This window comes from Penaeus monodon, chromosome 35 (genome assembly GCF_015228065.2).
Source record: "Penaeus monodon isolate SGIC_2016 chromosome 35, NSTDA_Pmon_1, whole genome shotgun sequence".
In the NCBI taxonomy this organism is placed as follows: Eukaryota; Metazoa; Arthropoda; class Malacostraca; order Decapoda; family Penaeidae; genus Penaeus; species Penaeus monodon.
The window spans coordinates 21849042-21866541 of record NC_051420.1 but is presented as its reverse complement, the minus strand read 5'-3'; the positions used below and the strand labels follow the sequence as shown (position 1 = coordinate 21866541).

At 40.2% G+C, this 17500-nt stretch overlaps 1 protein-coding gene across 4 annotated transcripts in view; it reads right to left on the bottom strand.

The window, feature by feature from the left end:
• The window catches only part of LOC119595106 (death-inducer obliterator 1-like), a 76715-nt gene extending 59368 nt beyond the window's left edge, over positions 1-17347 (bottom strand). For 3 of the 4 annotated variants that reach the window (XM_037944248.1, XM_037944252.1, XM_037944251.1), the window contains exons 1-5: positions 17193-17347; positions 13257-13308; positions 8988-9126; positions 8496-8660; positions 516-701 (exon numbers count right to left, since the gene is read on the bottom strand). In XM_037944248.1, the coding sequence (XP_037800176.1) occupies positions 516-701; positions 8496-8660; positions 8988-9126 (490 nt within the window). In that variant the 5' untranslated portion in view covers positions 13257-13308; positions 17193-17347. The remainder of the gene's footprint in view (positions 1-515; positions 702-8495; positions 8661-8987; positions 9127-13256; positions 13309-17192) is intronic. The other variant, XM_037944249.1, reaches the window with a different exon arrangement.
• Between the last annotated feature and the right edge of the window lie 153 nt (positions 17348-17500).

Genomic DNA, 17500 nt, shown 5'->3' with positions numbered 1-17500 from the left:
ATATATACTCATACTCAAGTCTCACAAATGGAGATACTCCACATTGCTAGTAATAATCTTTATTAGCAAGAGAATGGGCACTAGGGTTACACTGGGGAAAATTTTATGCAAAATGACATTTTATTGTAGCTGGTAACAGGTAATTTTACTGGAATATTCACATAAAAAAAAAAAAAAAAAAAAAGTATGGATTTCTGTCCCAACTTCTCATACACTCATCATTGTTGATAATGCTAATAAAAAAAAACAATAACAATAAGAAAAATATAAACTGTATGGGGTGAGGTAAGGACCTTGCCCATAAAATTTTTTAAACCTAGGAAAAGTCTATCTGGTGACTATGTACTTCTGGAGTGGTCTTCATTATACTACTACTACTACTAATAATAATAATAAAACATGGTGAATGTAGACCTATAGTCTATAGGTTCTGGGAATCAAGATAGGTAGTTTTAAAAAGCCATCAAAGTGATTGACAAAAAAAAAAAAAAAAAAAAGAGCTAATGTAAACAAACCTTCAAAGAATGAGGAATCCATTAGTTGATCAAGTGTTCCCAAGTGATCAGGGTGTGTGACCATGTCTATCAGAGGTTCCCCTAAAATCTTGCGTGCCTCTTCACTCTGCAGGACGCTCTCTAGTCTATTAAAAGCATCAGCATCCAAGGGTAGCTCTGCATAATTTCCCGAGTTTCCTGCTTGTCCTGCAGGAACATAGTAACCACTATTATTTGTAAAACACACTTTCATATTGATTAGGACTAAAATTAACGGAGTTTCTGCAAATAAGCCAAAGTTTTGTTACTAGCAAATATTAAATTTACTATAGCATAATTTATCAAGACCAAACCAAAAAATAACCATACCAGTACGATCTTCGAGAAGTAACCTATTAGAATTTAAGGGGAACGTCCATGGGTCATTTTGAGTTAGCTAGCCTATGGTATATATACACAAATTAAGAAACTACGAAATGACTATTAGAGCCCACTTTGGGTTATTTCGTGGGAGGAGCTAGGACATAATTGCCAACAGGCAAATCTCATACACAGGTAATCTGTGCCAGGTACACCTGCAAGGACTTTGGCTTGTTGCAAACATGCATATGGCATTTGATAATGACATTTCACATAGATAAGATTTAGTGAATGTCCCAATAACACTTTCATATCAATATCAGAAAGAAAAAAAATCACAATGATGTGTGATGAAATATTTAGTGAGATATTTCTTTAAAAATGTAAGCTTTGTTTATACCTATGCATGAAATATATTTTCCACCGAGACTTCCTAGTAACACAGCTTATAAAGGGGTCTGTATGTATATCAAGTATAAAGTACTAATCTTAAAAAATAAAAGTAATTAACAAAGATTATATTTAGGTTTGGCTTTGCTCTAATGGTTGGTACCATCCAACCTCTTCAAATTTCTTTTGATTTGAAAGAGCACTTCAATACAAATGCATATAAGAGATGGACTTCTTAATTTTGGAAAAAATAAGTGATATGTAGGGAAAAAAAAGAGTAAGCAAGCAAGCAAGCAAACTGTGGAAGTTGCTGTAGGTGCTATAAATATGTAGATAATCAACCCTACTAAGGCATCCAATCATATTTATTAACTCAATGCTGCTGGGAAAATGCTGTGCTCATTTATTATTATTACTATTTTTTTTGTGTGTGTGTATGTGTGTGAAATGTTTCTGCATATCAAAGGCTCTGCTAGTGCTTAGCCACAAAGAAATCAACTAGTAGACCTTGTGACCTTACCTAATTTCTCCTTTTCTTGAATTTGCTTTGAATATCGGTGGTGTCATTTTTATTACAGACTTTATAATTACTATAATGTTATAAACATTAGTAAGAGCCAAATAATAATATAGACATCTATGTGTAAAAACAATTAATAAAGTAAACTCACTGTGGCATGGCAGGGAAAGTAAAATGCCCTGCCCGGGGGCAATGGAAAATTTTAAATTTTTTGCCCGAGGAAAAAGTGGCCAAAAAAACTAAAAACCAGTATTTGTTAAAATTTTTCCATGGCCTATAAAAAGTTTTCCCAAAAATTTAAAAAAAAAAATTTGAACCCCCCCCCCTTTCTGTTTTGGAGTGTGGAAAAAAAAAATTGGGTTTAGTAACTCTTGCCCGCCAAAAAATTTAAACCCTTTCTTCATAAAAAGGATAAAAAATACACACACACACACACACACAAAAATATATAAATATATATATATAAATTTATTTCCCATATAAAATATATATAAAATAAAATATATAAAATAAAATTCTTTTTATTATAAAAATTAATATTAATAAAAATAATAAAAAATAAAAAAAATAATAAAAACAATTAAATAAATAAAAAAAAATAAAATGAAAAAAAAAAAAAAAAAAAAAAAAAAAAAAAATTGGTTTTGATAAGTTTCCTTTTTTGATTTAATGAATCTATTTAAAAAGGTTTAAAACAGAAAATATAATAAAAAAAAAAAAAAAAAAAAAAATCCTAGAGTGAAGGAGGGGAGAGAGAGAGAGAAGAGAGGGGGAGAGGAGGGGAAAAGGGGGGGAGAAAAAAGAGAAAAGGGGAAAAGAAGGGGAGAGAGAGAGAAAAAAGAGAGAAAATGAGTGAGTGAAGGATGAGAGAGAGAGAAAGGAGGACGAAGAGAGAGAGAGAGAGAGAGGAGAGGAAAAGAGAGAGAGAAAGGGAAAGAGAGGGGGAAAGAGGAACGAAGAGAGAGAGAGAGAAAAAGAAGGGGGAAAAAAGGGAAAAAAGAGAGAAAAAAAGAAAAGAAAGGAGAAGAAAGAAAAAAGGGAAAAAAGGAAAAGAAGGAAAAGCGAGAGAGGAAAAAGAGGAGAGAGAAAGGGGTTTAGGGCGGGAGAAAAAAGAAGAGAGGGGAGAGGAGAGAGAAGGAGGATGGAGAGAGAGAGATTAAAAGGATAAAAAAGGGGGAAAGAGAGAGAGAGAGAGAGAAAGGGGGAGAGAGAGAGAGAGGGGAAAAGGGGAGAGAGAAGGTTTAGAGAGAGACGGGGAGAGAGAGAGGGGGGAGGGACCCCCGGGGAGGAAAGGGAAAAAAAAAGAAAGAAGAAAGAAGAGAAAAAGAAAGGAAGGAAAGAAAGAAAAGCAAGAACGAGAAAAAGAGGGGAAAAAGAGACCTTGAGAGAGGAAGAAAAAGAGAGAGAGGGGAGACGAGGAGAAGAAAGAAAGAAAACGAGAGGAAAAAAAGGAAAAAAAGGAAAAAGAGGAGGGGAGAGACCGGAGGAGAGTAGAGAGGAAAAGAGAAAGAAAGGGGAAAAGGGGAGAGGAGGGGAAAGAAAGAAAGAAGAAGAGAGAGAGAAAGAACCGAGAAGAAAAGAGAAGACCCGAGGAGAGAAAAAGAAGAGGAGAGACGAGAAAAGAGAGAGGAGAGAGAGAGAAAAAGAAGGGGGAGAAAGAAAAGAGGGACAAAGACCCGAAAGAGAAGAGAAACAAAGAAGAGACAGAAGAGAGAGAGGGAAAAGAAAGAAAGAGATTGGGCGAGGAAAAAAGTTGGGGGAAGGAGAAGAGGTGGAAGGCAAAGAGAGAGAGAGAGAAAGAAAGAGGGGAGAAGAGAGAGAAAAAAAAAAAAAGAGGAGAGAAAAAAGAAAAGACGGGAAAAAGGGGGGAGGAGAAAGAGAGGAGAGAAAAGAGAGAGAGGGGGAGGGAAAGAGAGGAAAGGGGAAAAAAGAAAAAAAAAGAGGGGAGAGAGAAAAAAAGAGAGGGGGGAGAGAAAGAGTAAACGAGGCCGGAAAAGAGAAAAAAAAGAAAGAGGAGAGGAAAGAAAGGATTAAAAAAGAGAAAGAAAAAAGAAAGAGAAAGAGGGAAAAAAAGAGAAAAAGAAAAGAAAAAGAGGGGAGAAAAAGAGAGAGAGAGAAAACGGGAGAGAGAGCCGGAAAAAGAGAGAGAGAAAGAGAGAGAGGAGGGGGTGAGAAAGAGAAAAGAAAGAGAGAAAAAGAAAGAAAGAAGAAAAGAGAAAGAGAGAGAGACAAAAAAAAGAGAGAGAGAGACACAAAAAGGGGAGAGGAAAAGAGAGACCAAAGACGAGAGAGAGGGGGAGAGAAAAGAGAGGGGAAAGAGAGAAAAAGGGGAAAAAGAAGAGAAAATGAGAGGAAAAAGGAGAGAGAGAGAGGGAAAAGGAAAGAGGAGAGAAGAGACAAAAGAGACGAGAGAGAGAACCCAAAAAGGAAAAGAGAGGGGACAAAAGAGAGAAGAGAGAGAAGGGGAGAGAGAAGAGGAAGCGAGGGGAGAGAAGCCCGAGAAAAGAGGGGCGAGAGAGAGAAGGAGGGGAGAGAAAAGGAAAAATGGAAGGAGGGCGAGAGAAGAGAGAGAGAGGGGAGACGAAGGGGGAAGAGAAGAGAGAGAGAAAAGTGAGAGAGGAGGAGAGAAATTTTAGGAGAGAAAAGGAAAAAGAGGGATGAGAGAGACGGGGAGAGAGACAAAGAAGGGGGAGAGAAAAAAAACAAAAATAAGAAAAGAGAGAGAGAGGCCAAAAAGAGGGGAGAGAAAAAGAGAAAAGCCGAGAGAGGAAAAAGAGAGAGAGAGAACCCCAAAGAGAGAACGGGGAGAGAGAGAGAGACAAAAAAGAGAAAAGGGGAGAAAAAAAGAGAGGGGAAAGGAGGGGAGGGCAAAAAGAGGGACGAGAAAAAAGAGGAGAAAATTTAGGGGAGAGAGAGAAAACAAAGAGAGGGGAAAAGAGAGGGAAAAGAGAAAAAGAGAAGAGAAAACAAAGAGAGGGGGAGAGAGAAGACAAAGAGAGGAAAAAGAGAGAGAAAGGAAAAAGAGAGAGAGAGAAAAGAGGAGAGGGAGAGACAAGGAGAGGGGGGGATAGGGGAAAAAAGGGGACGAGAGAGAGACAAAAGGGGAGAGAGAGAGAAAAAAAGAGAAAAAAAGAGATTGGGGAAAAGAGACAAAGGGGAGAGAGGAAAAGAGAGAGGACAAAGAGAGAAGGAGAGAGAGAAAAACAAAAGCAGAGAGAATTGAGAGAGAGGAGAGGAGAGGAGAGAGAGAAGGGAGAGGAGAGAGAGAGGGGAGAGAGAGAGAAAAAAAAGAGAGGACAAAAGAGAGGAAGAAAGAAAAAGGAGGAAAAAGGGAGAGAAAAATGATGGGGGGGGGGGGGGGGGGAACGAAAAGGAGACGAGGAGAGGGGAAAGGATTAAAAGAAAAGAAAAGGGGAGAGAAAGGGGGGAGAGATTTGAGGGGGGAAAAAAGACGAGGGGAGAGAGAAAAGAGGGAGAGAGAGGGGAGAGGGGAGAGAGAGAGAGAGAAAGATGGGAGAGAAAAAAGAGAGAAAGGGGAGAAAAAGAGAGAAAAGAGAGAGGCAAAGAGAAAAGAGAGAAAAAAGGAAAAAGAACGAGAGAGAGGAGAGAGAGAGAGGGAGAGGAGAGAGGAGAGAGGGGAGAAAAAGAGAGAGGGGAGAGGAGATGAAAAAGAGGAAAGGGAGAGAGAAGGAGGAAAATGAAAGAGATTAAAAGACAAAGACGAGGACCCCAGAGAGAAAAGAGGGGAGAGGAGAGACAAAAAAAAGAGAGAGGGGACAAAGAAGAGAGAGAGAGAGAGAGAAGAGGAAGACAAAGAGAGAGAGAGAGGGAAGAGGAGAAAGGAAGAAGAATGAGCAGGGGGAGAGAGAAAAGAGAGGAGAGAAAAAAAAGGGGGAGAGAGCAGAAAAAAGAGAGAGAGAGAGAAAGAGAGAGAGAGGACAAAAGAGAGAGAGAAGGGGAGAGACAAAAAAGGGGAGGGACCCGGGGAGAGAGGGGAGAGAGAAAAAGGAGAGAGGGGAAAAGAAGAACGAGAGAGAAAAATGATGAGAGAGAGAGAGAGGGACAAAGAGGGGAAAAAGAGACAAAGAGAGAAAAAGAGAGAGAGAGAAAGGGGGGAGGAGAGAAAAGAGAGGGGGGAGAGAGAGAGAAGAGAAAAAAGGAGAGGAGGAGAGAAAAGACAAAGAGGAGGAGAAGAGAGAGAGAGGAACAAAAAGAGAGAAAGAGAGAGAGAGGAAAAGAAGAGGGGAGAGGGAGAGAGAAGAGAGATACCCCCAGAAAAAAAGAGGGGGAGAGAAAAAAGGGGGAGAGAGGAGCCAAAGACGAAAAAAAGAGAGAGACGAGAGGAGAGAGAGGAGAAAAAAAAAAGGAAAAGAGGGAGGACAAAAAGAAGAGAGGAGAGAAAGGAGGAAGAGAGAGGGAAAAAGGGGAGAGAGAGAGACAAAAAGAGGAAAAGGGGAGACGAAGAAGATCGGAGGAAAAGAAGGGAGAGAGGAAAAAAGAGAGAGAGAGAGGAAAAAAGAGAGAGAGAGACCGGGGGAGAAGGGGAGGAGAGAGGGGGAGAGAGAAAAGAGAAGGGAGAGAGAGAGAAAAAGAGAGGGGAGAGAAAAGAGAGAGAGACCCAAAGAGAGAAAAAGAAGAAGAGAAAAGGGACAAAAAGAGAGAAGAGAGAGGACCCCAAAAGGAGAGAAGGGGGAAGAGGGGTGAGAGGAGAGAGAGAGAGAGAGGAGAAAAGGAGAGAGAGAGAGAGACAAAGAGAAAAGGGAAAAGAAAAAGAAAAAGAGGGTGAGAGAAAAGAGAGGAAAAGGAGAGAAGGAGAAAAAAGAGAGGGAGAAAAGGAGAGGGGGAGAGAGAGAGAGGGCAAAAAGACAAAAAGAAGAGAGAGAGACAAAGAGAGAGAGAAAAAGAGAAAAAAGAGGAGAGAGAGAGAGACAAAAATTTGGGGAGAGAGAGAGAATTAAAAAAGAGAAAGAGGGGAGACAAAAGGGGGAGAGGAGAGAGAAAAAAGAAAAGAGAGAAGGGGAATGGGGAGAGGAGAGAAAAAGAGAAACGAGAGAAAAGAGGAGGGGAAGGGGAGAGAGAGGGCGAGAGAGAGAGACAAAGAGAGAGAGAGAGGGGGACCAAAAGGGGGAAGAAGAGAAGAGAGGGGAAGAGAGAAGAAGAGAGGAAAAAAGAAAAGACGAGAGGAAAAAAGAGAGAGAGAAAAAGAGGGAGGAAAAGAGAAAAGGGGAGAGAAAGAAAAGAGAGAAAAGACAAGAGAGAAGAGAGAGAAGCAAAAAAGAGAGGCAAAAAGGGGAAGACGAAGAGAGACCAAAGAGAAAGAGAGTGGGAAAAAGGGGGAGAGAGAGAGACAAAGAGAGAAAGGAACAAAAGAGAGAGAGGGGAGAGACCCAAAAAAAGAAGAATGGAGGGGGGAAAGGGAAAAAGGAAAGGAGAAGAAAGGGGAAAGATTTTAAAAGGAAAGAAACAAAGGAAAAAACAAGAAGAAAGGGCCCCCAAAAAAGAGGAAACCCCAAAAAAACAAAGGGACCCCAAAAAAAGACAAAACAAAAAGAAAGAGAGGAGACCACAAAGGGGGAAAAAAGAGAACCCCGGAAAGGGAAAACAAAAAAAAAGGGAGGGCAAAAAAAAGGGGGCCAAAAAGGAAAAATTTTAGAGAGGGAGAAGGGCCCCAAAAAAAAAAAATGAGGAACCCCCCAAAGGGGAAAGAAAGACAAAAAGGGAAAGAAAGGGAAAAAAAAAGAAAAAGAAGAGGGAGAAAAGGGGGAGAGGGGAAGGGAAAGGGAAAAACAGAGAGGAAAAAAGACAAAGAGAGGAGAAAAGGGGGAAAGAAGCAAGGAAAAACAGGGAAGGGTTTTCCACTACAAAGCAGAAGAAAAAGAGGGCGGAGAGAAGGGGGTTTAAAGCCCCAAGAAAATTTGGGAGAAAAATCAAAAAAGGAAAAAAATTTGAAAAAAAGGAAGGGCTTTCCCCAATTTTTGATTGAAAAAAACTTTAATTTAAAGTTGGGAAAAATTTCCTTTCAAGTTACAATTTAAATAAAAGTTGCCCAAATTTTTCAAATTTCCCAAAGGGGTTCCTCCCAACCCCAAACCCTTAAAAAAGAACCAAATGGGAAAAAACGAAAAGGTTAAACGACCCCAAGCTTTTAAAGGGGAACATTCCTGGAAAAAAGGGAAAGGTTTTCCCAAAAGGGGAACAAGGGGGGGAAAAAGGGGGGGGGGGCTTTTTGGGGATTCGGGGGGGGGGGGCTTTTTAAAAAACCAAAAAAAAGGGCAAAAAAAATTTGGGGAATTCCCAAAGGTTTAAAAAATTTCCCAAAATTAATGGGAAATTTGCAAAAAAAGTTTCCAAATGGGCCCACAAAATTAATTGGAAAAAAAAAATTAAAAAAAAATTTCCCCTTTTTTTTTAAAAAAAAAAAACCAGGCTTAAAACCTTATTGAGCAGACTTTGATGCCCAGTGGCTGGATGTAGCCAGAATTTACCAGAGTTCACACCTGTCAGTGCTGGGTTAGTAATCAGTGCGAAACAGGAATGTTTGCAGAAGACAAGGGCTTACTTAATTTTCTGATTTGAAACACTTGTAAGTTAAGTATCCAAGGAAAACATCTTCAATGCAAGCCTCTACAAGTCTTCCAAATATACACGTTAGCAAACTCTCAAGTTATAATTCAAAGCTTCCTCCACCCAATCTTAACAGACAGACAGATGAAATCTGAGAGCGTACTGACCTTCAAGCGGTAGAGGTGGATATCCTTCCACTGTGAGGTTGACATGTGTAGTTCCGTCGCCAGTGGCAGGCAAGGGGGCGGTAAGATTTGCTTCCGTTAGATTGCCTACGCCACCACTGCCCATGCGCACTACACTAACCTGAGAACCATCTGCTCCATGGCTGGCTGTAAAGAACAAAATTTAAGGTATCAGTAACAGGGATCATCTATATTAACAATAAAATTTTCATTATTTTCATGTAGGGTATGAAGGGAGAGAGGAGAAGGGGAAATGGAAAAGGGAGTTGAGGAAAAGACAAAGGAGTAGGAGGAAGATGAAGGAAAGAAGAGGAAGAGAAAAAGAGAATGGGGGTAAGGGAAAGTGAAACAAGCAGAAGAATAAGAGAAAGAAAAAAAAGGAGAGGAAGAAATTTAAGGCACAAGAAAACTTGGAGGACATATACAACTAAAATGGAAACAATATTACATGAAAAGGCCCAAAGCTGTCCTCACCTAGCAAGTTCTGAAGCTCATCTCCATCCAGGGAAACATTTCCCGTTTCATTGTTGACAATAATGATGACTGTCTTGCCAGAGTTTGTGTTTCCAGGGGCTGATACATCCGAACAATCCTTGACAAATGAACTTGACATCTGGAAATAACAGAAATAATGGGTGTGAAAAGGCAAAGGCCCGCACAGTTTACTTCATGGCAGAACACTACCTGTAAAGAGAAGGTTTATCAAATTTATGGGCATATTCATGGATAATAAAAAGAGCTTTTGTGATGAGCTTTAACCAATGCAAATGAATCCCAGTAATCACAGATAATGATGCAAGTCAATTGGCACAACTGACAAGATTCTTCACCAGGTATCTTTGCAGGCAACTTCAGAGAGAGAGAGAGAGAGAGAGAGAGAGAGAGAGAGAGAGAGAGAGAGAGAGAGAGAGAGAGAGAGAGAGAGAGAGAGAGAGAGAGAGAGGAGGGGATGATAGTTATTGCTAAGAACTTAACTGGTCTTTATTCCACTCACAGCAGGAGCCTCCTGGTGCCATACCAAACAACATGACAAAGTACACATGGAGTTAGCTTCCCAAGGGAATAATTAGAAATGCAGAAGACATAAAAATTACACCACTTTCTCTGATTTTGGCTGCAGCATAAATAACTGTTTAAGTAATGAAGCTAAAAAGAGGCTTCATGTCTACTTTTGAGGGCTTGTCTCAACTCCTGCAGCAAGGGCCAAACAAGTACACTATTGTTTAGCACGTACAGCTTGGAGCAGGCTGTAGGCTCAAGCATGCATGACTTAAAAATATTTCAATATGAATAGGTTTAAAAAGTTAAAAAAAGATATTTGAGGTTACTTCAAGATGCAAATGTCACATTAATGACAAATTATCACTCAACAGAGTTGCAGCATTCCAATCCAGCATAATGAAACACAATTTCTATTACCAGAAAAGTTTCAAGTTTTAGTCAATTAATTAGGCAGAGTTGGCTTAACAAAGCCTTTGAGAGCAATGCTCTGTTAAAGACATTATTCTATACTTGTATAATGTGCATCCAGAAATACACCTAATATGCCTGGGAAGCTTTGTAAAATGTACCCCTTTTCCCCCATTAAGAATGTATTGTATCCAACTCATACAACCATTGCCAAAACTCATCACAAATCCCTTTTGTACTGTCTATGAATATAGCTGTTAGAACTAGCTCAACCTAACCAATTGGTAGAAATTTAACTTGCATAAAAATGTGTGTGTGTGAGAATGTACATTAAATCAGTTTTAGGGTCCTCCTTGATGGATATTGAAAGCAAGACAAAATCTGGAGTAACTGGGGCAACACAAGCTGCTGCTTCAACCACGCTTGTAACTTATTTCTCCTTCTTTATGTGTAAATGTGTTTAATTAGTTTAGAATTCATCATTTCCTTTAACAAGTTGTTTAGGGGCAGAGTGGAAAAGTTTAAGTGGGTGAATTTAACAATAGCATAAAAGCTCAAGTTTATCATAAAGTTAAAAGGCAGTGTGTGGTGTGGTGTAGTGAGCAGAATATGGCATAAAAAAGTTTCATATATAAAGGATTTTTACAATGCCAGATTGGATGGTGTGTCTGATTAAAAGTACAGTACTGAATTATGGCTCTCTCTCATAATGTACTTGCTGATTTTGCCAATACCATGTTAGTGTCAGAAACTCTGGACAATCATCAAGTTCAAACTGATGTCAGTCCCCTTTAGTCAATTAAAACAAAGTGAGAGTGTACATATACATTACTTTTCCTACACACAACACTGTTATAGAAAAGAGAAAGCAACCCAAGTTAACAACATTATTATAATTTTTTATATATATATATAATATAATATATAATAATAATTTAATATATTTATATATATATTATATATAATATATACATAACATACCACACACCACACATAAATAAAAAGGGTGAGAGAGAGGAGAGAAAAGGAAGAGAGAGAGAGAGAGAGAGGGGGGGGGGGGGGGGGGGGGGGGGGGGGGGGGGGGGGGGGGGGGGGAGAGGAGAAGAAGAGAAGGAGAGAGAGAGGGGAGAGAGAGAGAGAGGAGAGAGAAGAGAGAGGGGAAAAAGAGAGAGAGAGAGACAGAGGAAGAGAGAAGAGAGAGAGAGCAGAGAGAGAGAGACAGAGAGAGAGAGAGAGAGAGAGAGAGAGAGAGAGCGAGGAGTAGAGGAAAGAGAGAGAGAGAGAGGGGAGAGAGAGGAAGAAGGAGGGAGAGAGGGAGAGAGAGAGGAGAGAGAGAGAGAGAGAGAGAGAAGAGGAGAGAGAGGAGAGGAGAGAGAGAGAGAGGAGAGAGAGAGAGAGGAGAGAGAGAGAAAAGAGAAGGAGAGGAGAGAAGAGAGGGAGAGAAGGAGAAGGAAGAGAGGGAGAGACGAGAGAGAAGAAGAGGAGGGAGAGAGAGGAAGATGAGAGAGAGAGAGGAAGAAAGACAGAAAAAAAAACAAAAAGAAAAAAAAAAAAAAGGGTGTGAAAAGAGAAAAAAAAAAAGGGAGAGGAGAGAAGAGAGATGAGGAGAGGAGAAGTGAGGAGGGGAGAGAAGGGGAAAAAACAAAAAAACACACACACACACACACACACACACACCACCACACACACAACCACAATACAAAACACACACACAGGAGAGGAGAGCAGAGGAGAGAAGGAAAAGAGAGAGAATGCTCACAGACACACACACAAGGAGAGGAGAGCAGAGGATAGAAGGAACAAGGATAGAAGGAAAGAGAATGCGCACGCATGCACACACACACACACACACACACACACACACACACACACACACACACACACACACACGCACACACACACACGCACACGCACACACACACAAAGGAGAGGAGAGAAGGAACAAGAGAGATAGAGATAGAGAGAGAGAACACAAGCACTCACTCACATGCACACATTCACCCTTGCATTCAAGACCATACCGCAAGCCTTTAATTACTTCTCTGTTTATTCATACCTTTAAAATTAAATGTCTTCCTCCCCTACAGATTACCTATTGTATAATCTTGTTTACAGTTCTATACTCATCCATCCCCCTCCTCCCTCCCAAAAATGCTGTATATTTCCAGAGAGAGAGAGAGACAGAGAGAGAGAGAGAGAGAGAGGAGAGAGAGAGAGAGAGAGAGAGAGGGAGAGAGCGAGAGGGAGAGAGAGAGAGAGAGAGAGAGAGAAAATATTTATATATATATTATATATATATATAAATATATATATATATATATATATATATATATATATATATATATATATATATATATATATATATTATAAATATATATTAACATACATTTTGTATTGCTATTAATATTGTTAATAACATTATAATATTATGTCAACAACAATATCAACAACATTGTTATTAATACAACTAGAAATATATATTTCACAAAAACTCAAGGGATGGGGAAAATCAGTTTTGGCTTATTAATTGGCTCCTTGATGGCTGAGCACTTATGAGGCCACCTATATGCAAAGAAAATACACTAAAGAAAACAACAGGTAGACAGTACCATTACCTGGCACCAGTGGGTTAAGTTTACTGCTTTATATTCTTATATATTTTTATCCTAAACATTTCATGGCAAATATTGCTACTTTTTGAAGTATGGGAGTACCTGATATATCCAAAAAAAATAAATCATAATCTTACTTGATTATGATCTTACTGTGAGGACTAATATGAAATCTATCAATCATTCACCAACTAAAGTATTAAATGCTCCTCATCAACACAAGTTCTTTTCCCTATTATGTAAGCAATTTGGAATTTCACTACTTTGCTTTCTAGTTTTTACCAAGAAAACAATTGCCACCACAATGCTGTTTATTAAGACAAACATTACACATCACCACAAAAACCCATCAATGTCAGTTTAGCCGTAAGTTTCACAAATCAGCTACAGAATACTGAGGCTAATTTCGAGGAGGAGAGAAATATGGTGGCCCTTCCCTACCTGTCATCTAATGAAGCTTTAACTAAAAGTTAATTTCACCTGTATCTGTACAATATCCATAAGTCAATGTAACATTACAATAGCAGAAGTCATAGAGACAATAAGCGCACATCCTAAATATAAGAGTTGTATCCCTCAACCATTCAGCTTTTGCTGTCACACAGCACTAATTCACAAGTGTATCTTCTTGCAAAATGACACATCAATAAAACATATAGTAAGCAGTGATTTACATATCATAAAAATTAAAGATAAAACTATAGCTGCTCTGGAGTCTTACCACAAATTTCCCTCTACTTCAAAGCCCTGCCCACTTCTGGGGTGGATTAAGCCTGTAGAGAAAAAAGTAGTTCACAAATGAAATATGGGAAGAAAATCCCAAGTCAGCTTCCATCCTGTATATCAGTATTTCTATTCATACAGAAAAAAGTACTTAAAAATCTGCAAAAATCTTATTATAAGCTTTTTCAGTATTAGCTAAAGCCATAAATAATATTTGGGCCTTATCTCGTAAAATCTTATTTGCAAAGGCTGCAAAAAAAGCATATATAATCTTTGCATCAATATCACAATGCTTATGGAATGTTGGCTTTGAAAGCAGCAAGAGGCTCCAAGAAAGCAGCAATAACAAACAAATGTCACACAAAAGCCTATACGAAGTCAATCCATGAACAATACAGTTAATGAAAGTATGCAAATAGATTAACCCATAAACTCAACATGTCAAGCCTCATACAGCAATGAGTGATTAACATATTTCCACAACCTTATGGACTGTCACTCCTACTCTAAATGGTAACGAAATTCTTGTGTGTCAACATAAGTTATAACCACCAATCTAATAGCAACAGACACAAATACAAGAATAATTCACCAAGTGGTTGACTAACCTCAGAGGTTGAGATCAAAACAAGCCCACTTCTTATTCCTCATATCACCTGACTAAGCAAGACATGCCACCACACACATATATGAAGAAAAGTTGAAACACTTTCCTTTGTGATGCACTTCCCATACATTTTTTGTATTTGCAAAGCCTCAAGAATATCAAAAAATATTTTGACCTAACACTCTAACATATATCAGTAGAGTGCCTTGACTACGCAAAGAAAATGCAAAATTGGATTTGCCATTCGTATACATGAAGCTGGTCATCACTCAATCCAATTGATATACCTGAACAAATCTGACACAAGACTTTCTAAATCCAATCCTTTAAAAAAAGGTTGCAGAAACCAAATACAGCAGGCCCCAACATCAAAAAGCTGGGGATAAATAATAATAATACAAGTCAAATAATGAAATGCAATTATCAGAGTTAGGTAAATCTATATAGTACGGAAGCACTTGCCAGAGACTAAAGGTACCCATTCACAAGGAGATTTGATCGCACATAAACAAGAGATATGGAATGCCGTGGATTAAATCTGCCGCTTTACCCGCCCACAAACGCGGGGAGTATATAGCTTATGCATCCAGATCTCGCCCTTCAGTGTATGGTCGGTCTCTGATCTGATCAGTTACGTTATAATAGAAAGTGTTGTTTTAAAGGTACAACTTTTTTATGTACAAGTGTTAAATAATGGATGATAAATGTAAAGCTTTTGCTGCATTGGTGTTGTCAAGCTATGAAAAAAAAAAAAAAAAAAAAAAAAAAGGAAGAATCATTTTGGACAAAAGAATGGTTTAAAAAGAGACATCATAAGTTTGCTATTTTCTTTTTTTTTACAAAATTTACATCACATTCAGGATTTACTTTTTGACAGAAATCTACTAATCTCTGGTAGGCTGAAACCTGCTTGTCACGATTGGAACAATCGGCCGATTTCACTTGCCATAAGCAAGTATTCACTTTATACAGTTCAATAAATTCTGTTAAAAAATCAGTGTTTATAAAACGTGCATCAACCATCGAAACCATGTTGAGTAGAACCTTTATTCCAAAGAAAACAGGAAGAGCGCACCACCGACCTCACCCGATGTCACACACAGACTGAATGATAAAATCTGCTAAGGGTAAAAACTTTCGTCCGAATGGAAGATGAAAACGAATGATATAAGCCCACAGACGGGTGGATATTTGACCAATTTAGTCTGGTGCAATTAAATCTGCTAAACTTGGGCGGCCAAATCTCCTCGTGAATGGGTACTTAAGTCCCCAATCCCATATCCAAAATCTATTCAACAACCTAAATTACCATATAACCCTACTCTTTAGGAAGTTGTATCATAATTTAGAAAAATGGGTAGTTATTGTGGCATGGTATAAGTACTGACCTCCATGCCTTTGGCAATCAAACAAATGTTATCAAAACTCCACAAACTTATTTTCAAAACAGAGCTTGGAGCAGTATCTCATTTAACAGTAAATCAAAAGAAGGTCTAGAATCTTTGTTTTGTGTGAATATACATGGTGGAAGTTTGTTTGTCCTTGTTGGAGTGATAATGCAGCAACTACCTGACACCTCCCCCTAAAATTACCACAATACTGGCATTACGGCTGGCTTCTCCAAAATACAATTTCTATGTCTATACAACAGACATCTGTGAAATTTGTTTGAATGGGTAAAAATCACAAGAAATTTGGGTAAACATATGACCCATTTTACACAGTTATCCCAGGCCTAAAATCTTCAGAATGACTGATTCATCACACAATGTCCCTCTCAGCTGCTTATCATAAACAAACTATCCTGACAGGGCAGATAACACTAAGACTTGTCAAGAGAAAAAGGGCTTATTATGTAAAAAGAACTTAAAATTTATGAAGACAATTCCTTTATCACACACAGTGTAGTATGTGTTGCAACTCAGACAGAGATATTTTTCAGGTTCAAATGCTGTGTCTGAACTGCTCCTCAAATTCAGATGGAAAATTGGTAAGTTGAACGGCTATGTTGTTTCTGTACAGAGTTCTCAAAAACAAAGTAAATGCCCAATGCAAATTTGTCGTAATTGTCTACTGATGTGGAATCACTAGATAAAAACAGTTATGTATATCCTTGTGTTAGAGGTTATACATTTACTAGATTCTTCAATGCTACTTTCTGACATTCATTATCTTCTTTGTTTACAAACAAACCCATCTCATCAAACTCAGTCTGTTTTCAAGGTCCAAGTTGATGACATGTTCAAACGAGTCGGACTTGTTTCCACACTTTTCTCTTCTTTTTTTTCCTTGTTTTTACTAGTTTCCTTATCTGTCCAATTTCATTGAACAGTTCCAAGTGCATGATAAGTTGGCAGCAACCTTGACTATTTGCAAACAAGTTGCGAGGTGATGCAACAACTATCACCAACTCTCACCCTCTGCCACACAAGACAATTAGCATTTTGTTGGCTCAACCATTCACTGAATTTTGCCGTGCAGCTCATGGCGCACCCTAATCGGCGAATGCAGGGGATGTATACCACTGGCCTACGCCTGTCAGCACTCCAGCGACAGTTAACAGATCTCCGTAACGTGTTCTCTGGCTAGACAACGCACCACGATCAGGCAACAATTCTAAATTTTTCCATTGCAGATCTGACAAGTCTGACGTGAATTTATAATGAACCTTCAAAATTATTTTGAGGAAAATAGGTGGTTTTGAAAGCCACTGTCATCATCTTTAAAACATTCCGTCAAATGTCCTCGTAGAAAATGCACGCACGGCACTGGGTTCACGCTGGCCCAGGACACTGCAGGAATAACAGAAAGCAAAAGCACTGCGCTGTCTCTCTCCCCCCCAGCTCCCCCCCCTCGCCTGAAGGGCCTGGCAGGGGTCCCGCGCCCCCCCAGCCACCCGGGGCGGCAGGCGAAGGCCCCCGCCCTCCCCCGGGGCGGCCCACGCGCCTCACGCCGCCCTGGGGCGCGGGGCACCCAGCGCTCAAGTCAAAACCTCTGAAGCCTTTTTCGCGGACGCTGAAGCCCCAACAAACGCCCTTCCCTCTCTGGCAGGCGAGGTTCCCTCCCTGGATCCTGCGCTCCTGCAACGGATCCTTCGGGCGTGCGCCTCCTGCGGCGGCCGCCGCCTCCTGACAGTTGTCGCGCCACACCTCAGGAGGCCCAGGGACGCCCCCGCAAGGTCGTGGAGCCCTGGGCCCCGTCGGGAGGAGCCCCTGTGGTCGTTGAAGTGAGGCGCCTGCAGGAGGCCTCCCGTGGCACGCGCCTCGAATCGATCCCCAAAGGCCTGCAGGATCCCTGGAGGACGTCCTGCGGCGCCCCGCCACCTACCGTCGTGTCCTGGCGTCACAAGGCGTCCTGCGAGCGGCCATCAAGGGTAAATCATCGTCCCGGGGCGGCGCGGGAGCCAAACTTTGGTCGAGCGAGCTGGGTCCGCACCTACGCCATGAGAGCATCGGGTCTGATGCGCAAGACAACGTTCGAACAAGCGAGCGCCGCCGTGCGCACCCTCTCGCGCTCTCTCCTCTCGCTCTCCCTTCTGCCCTCTCTCTTTCCACTCGCCACGTGCTCCTGCTCCTCTCCGCTCTCACCTTTCTTGCTGCCTCTCTTTCACACGTCCCTCACATCGTCACTGTTTC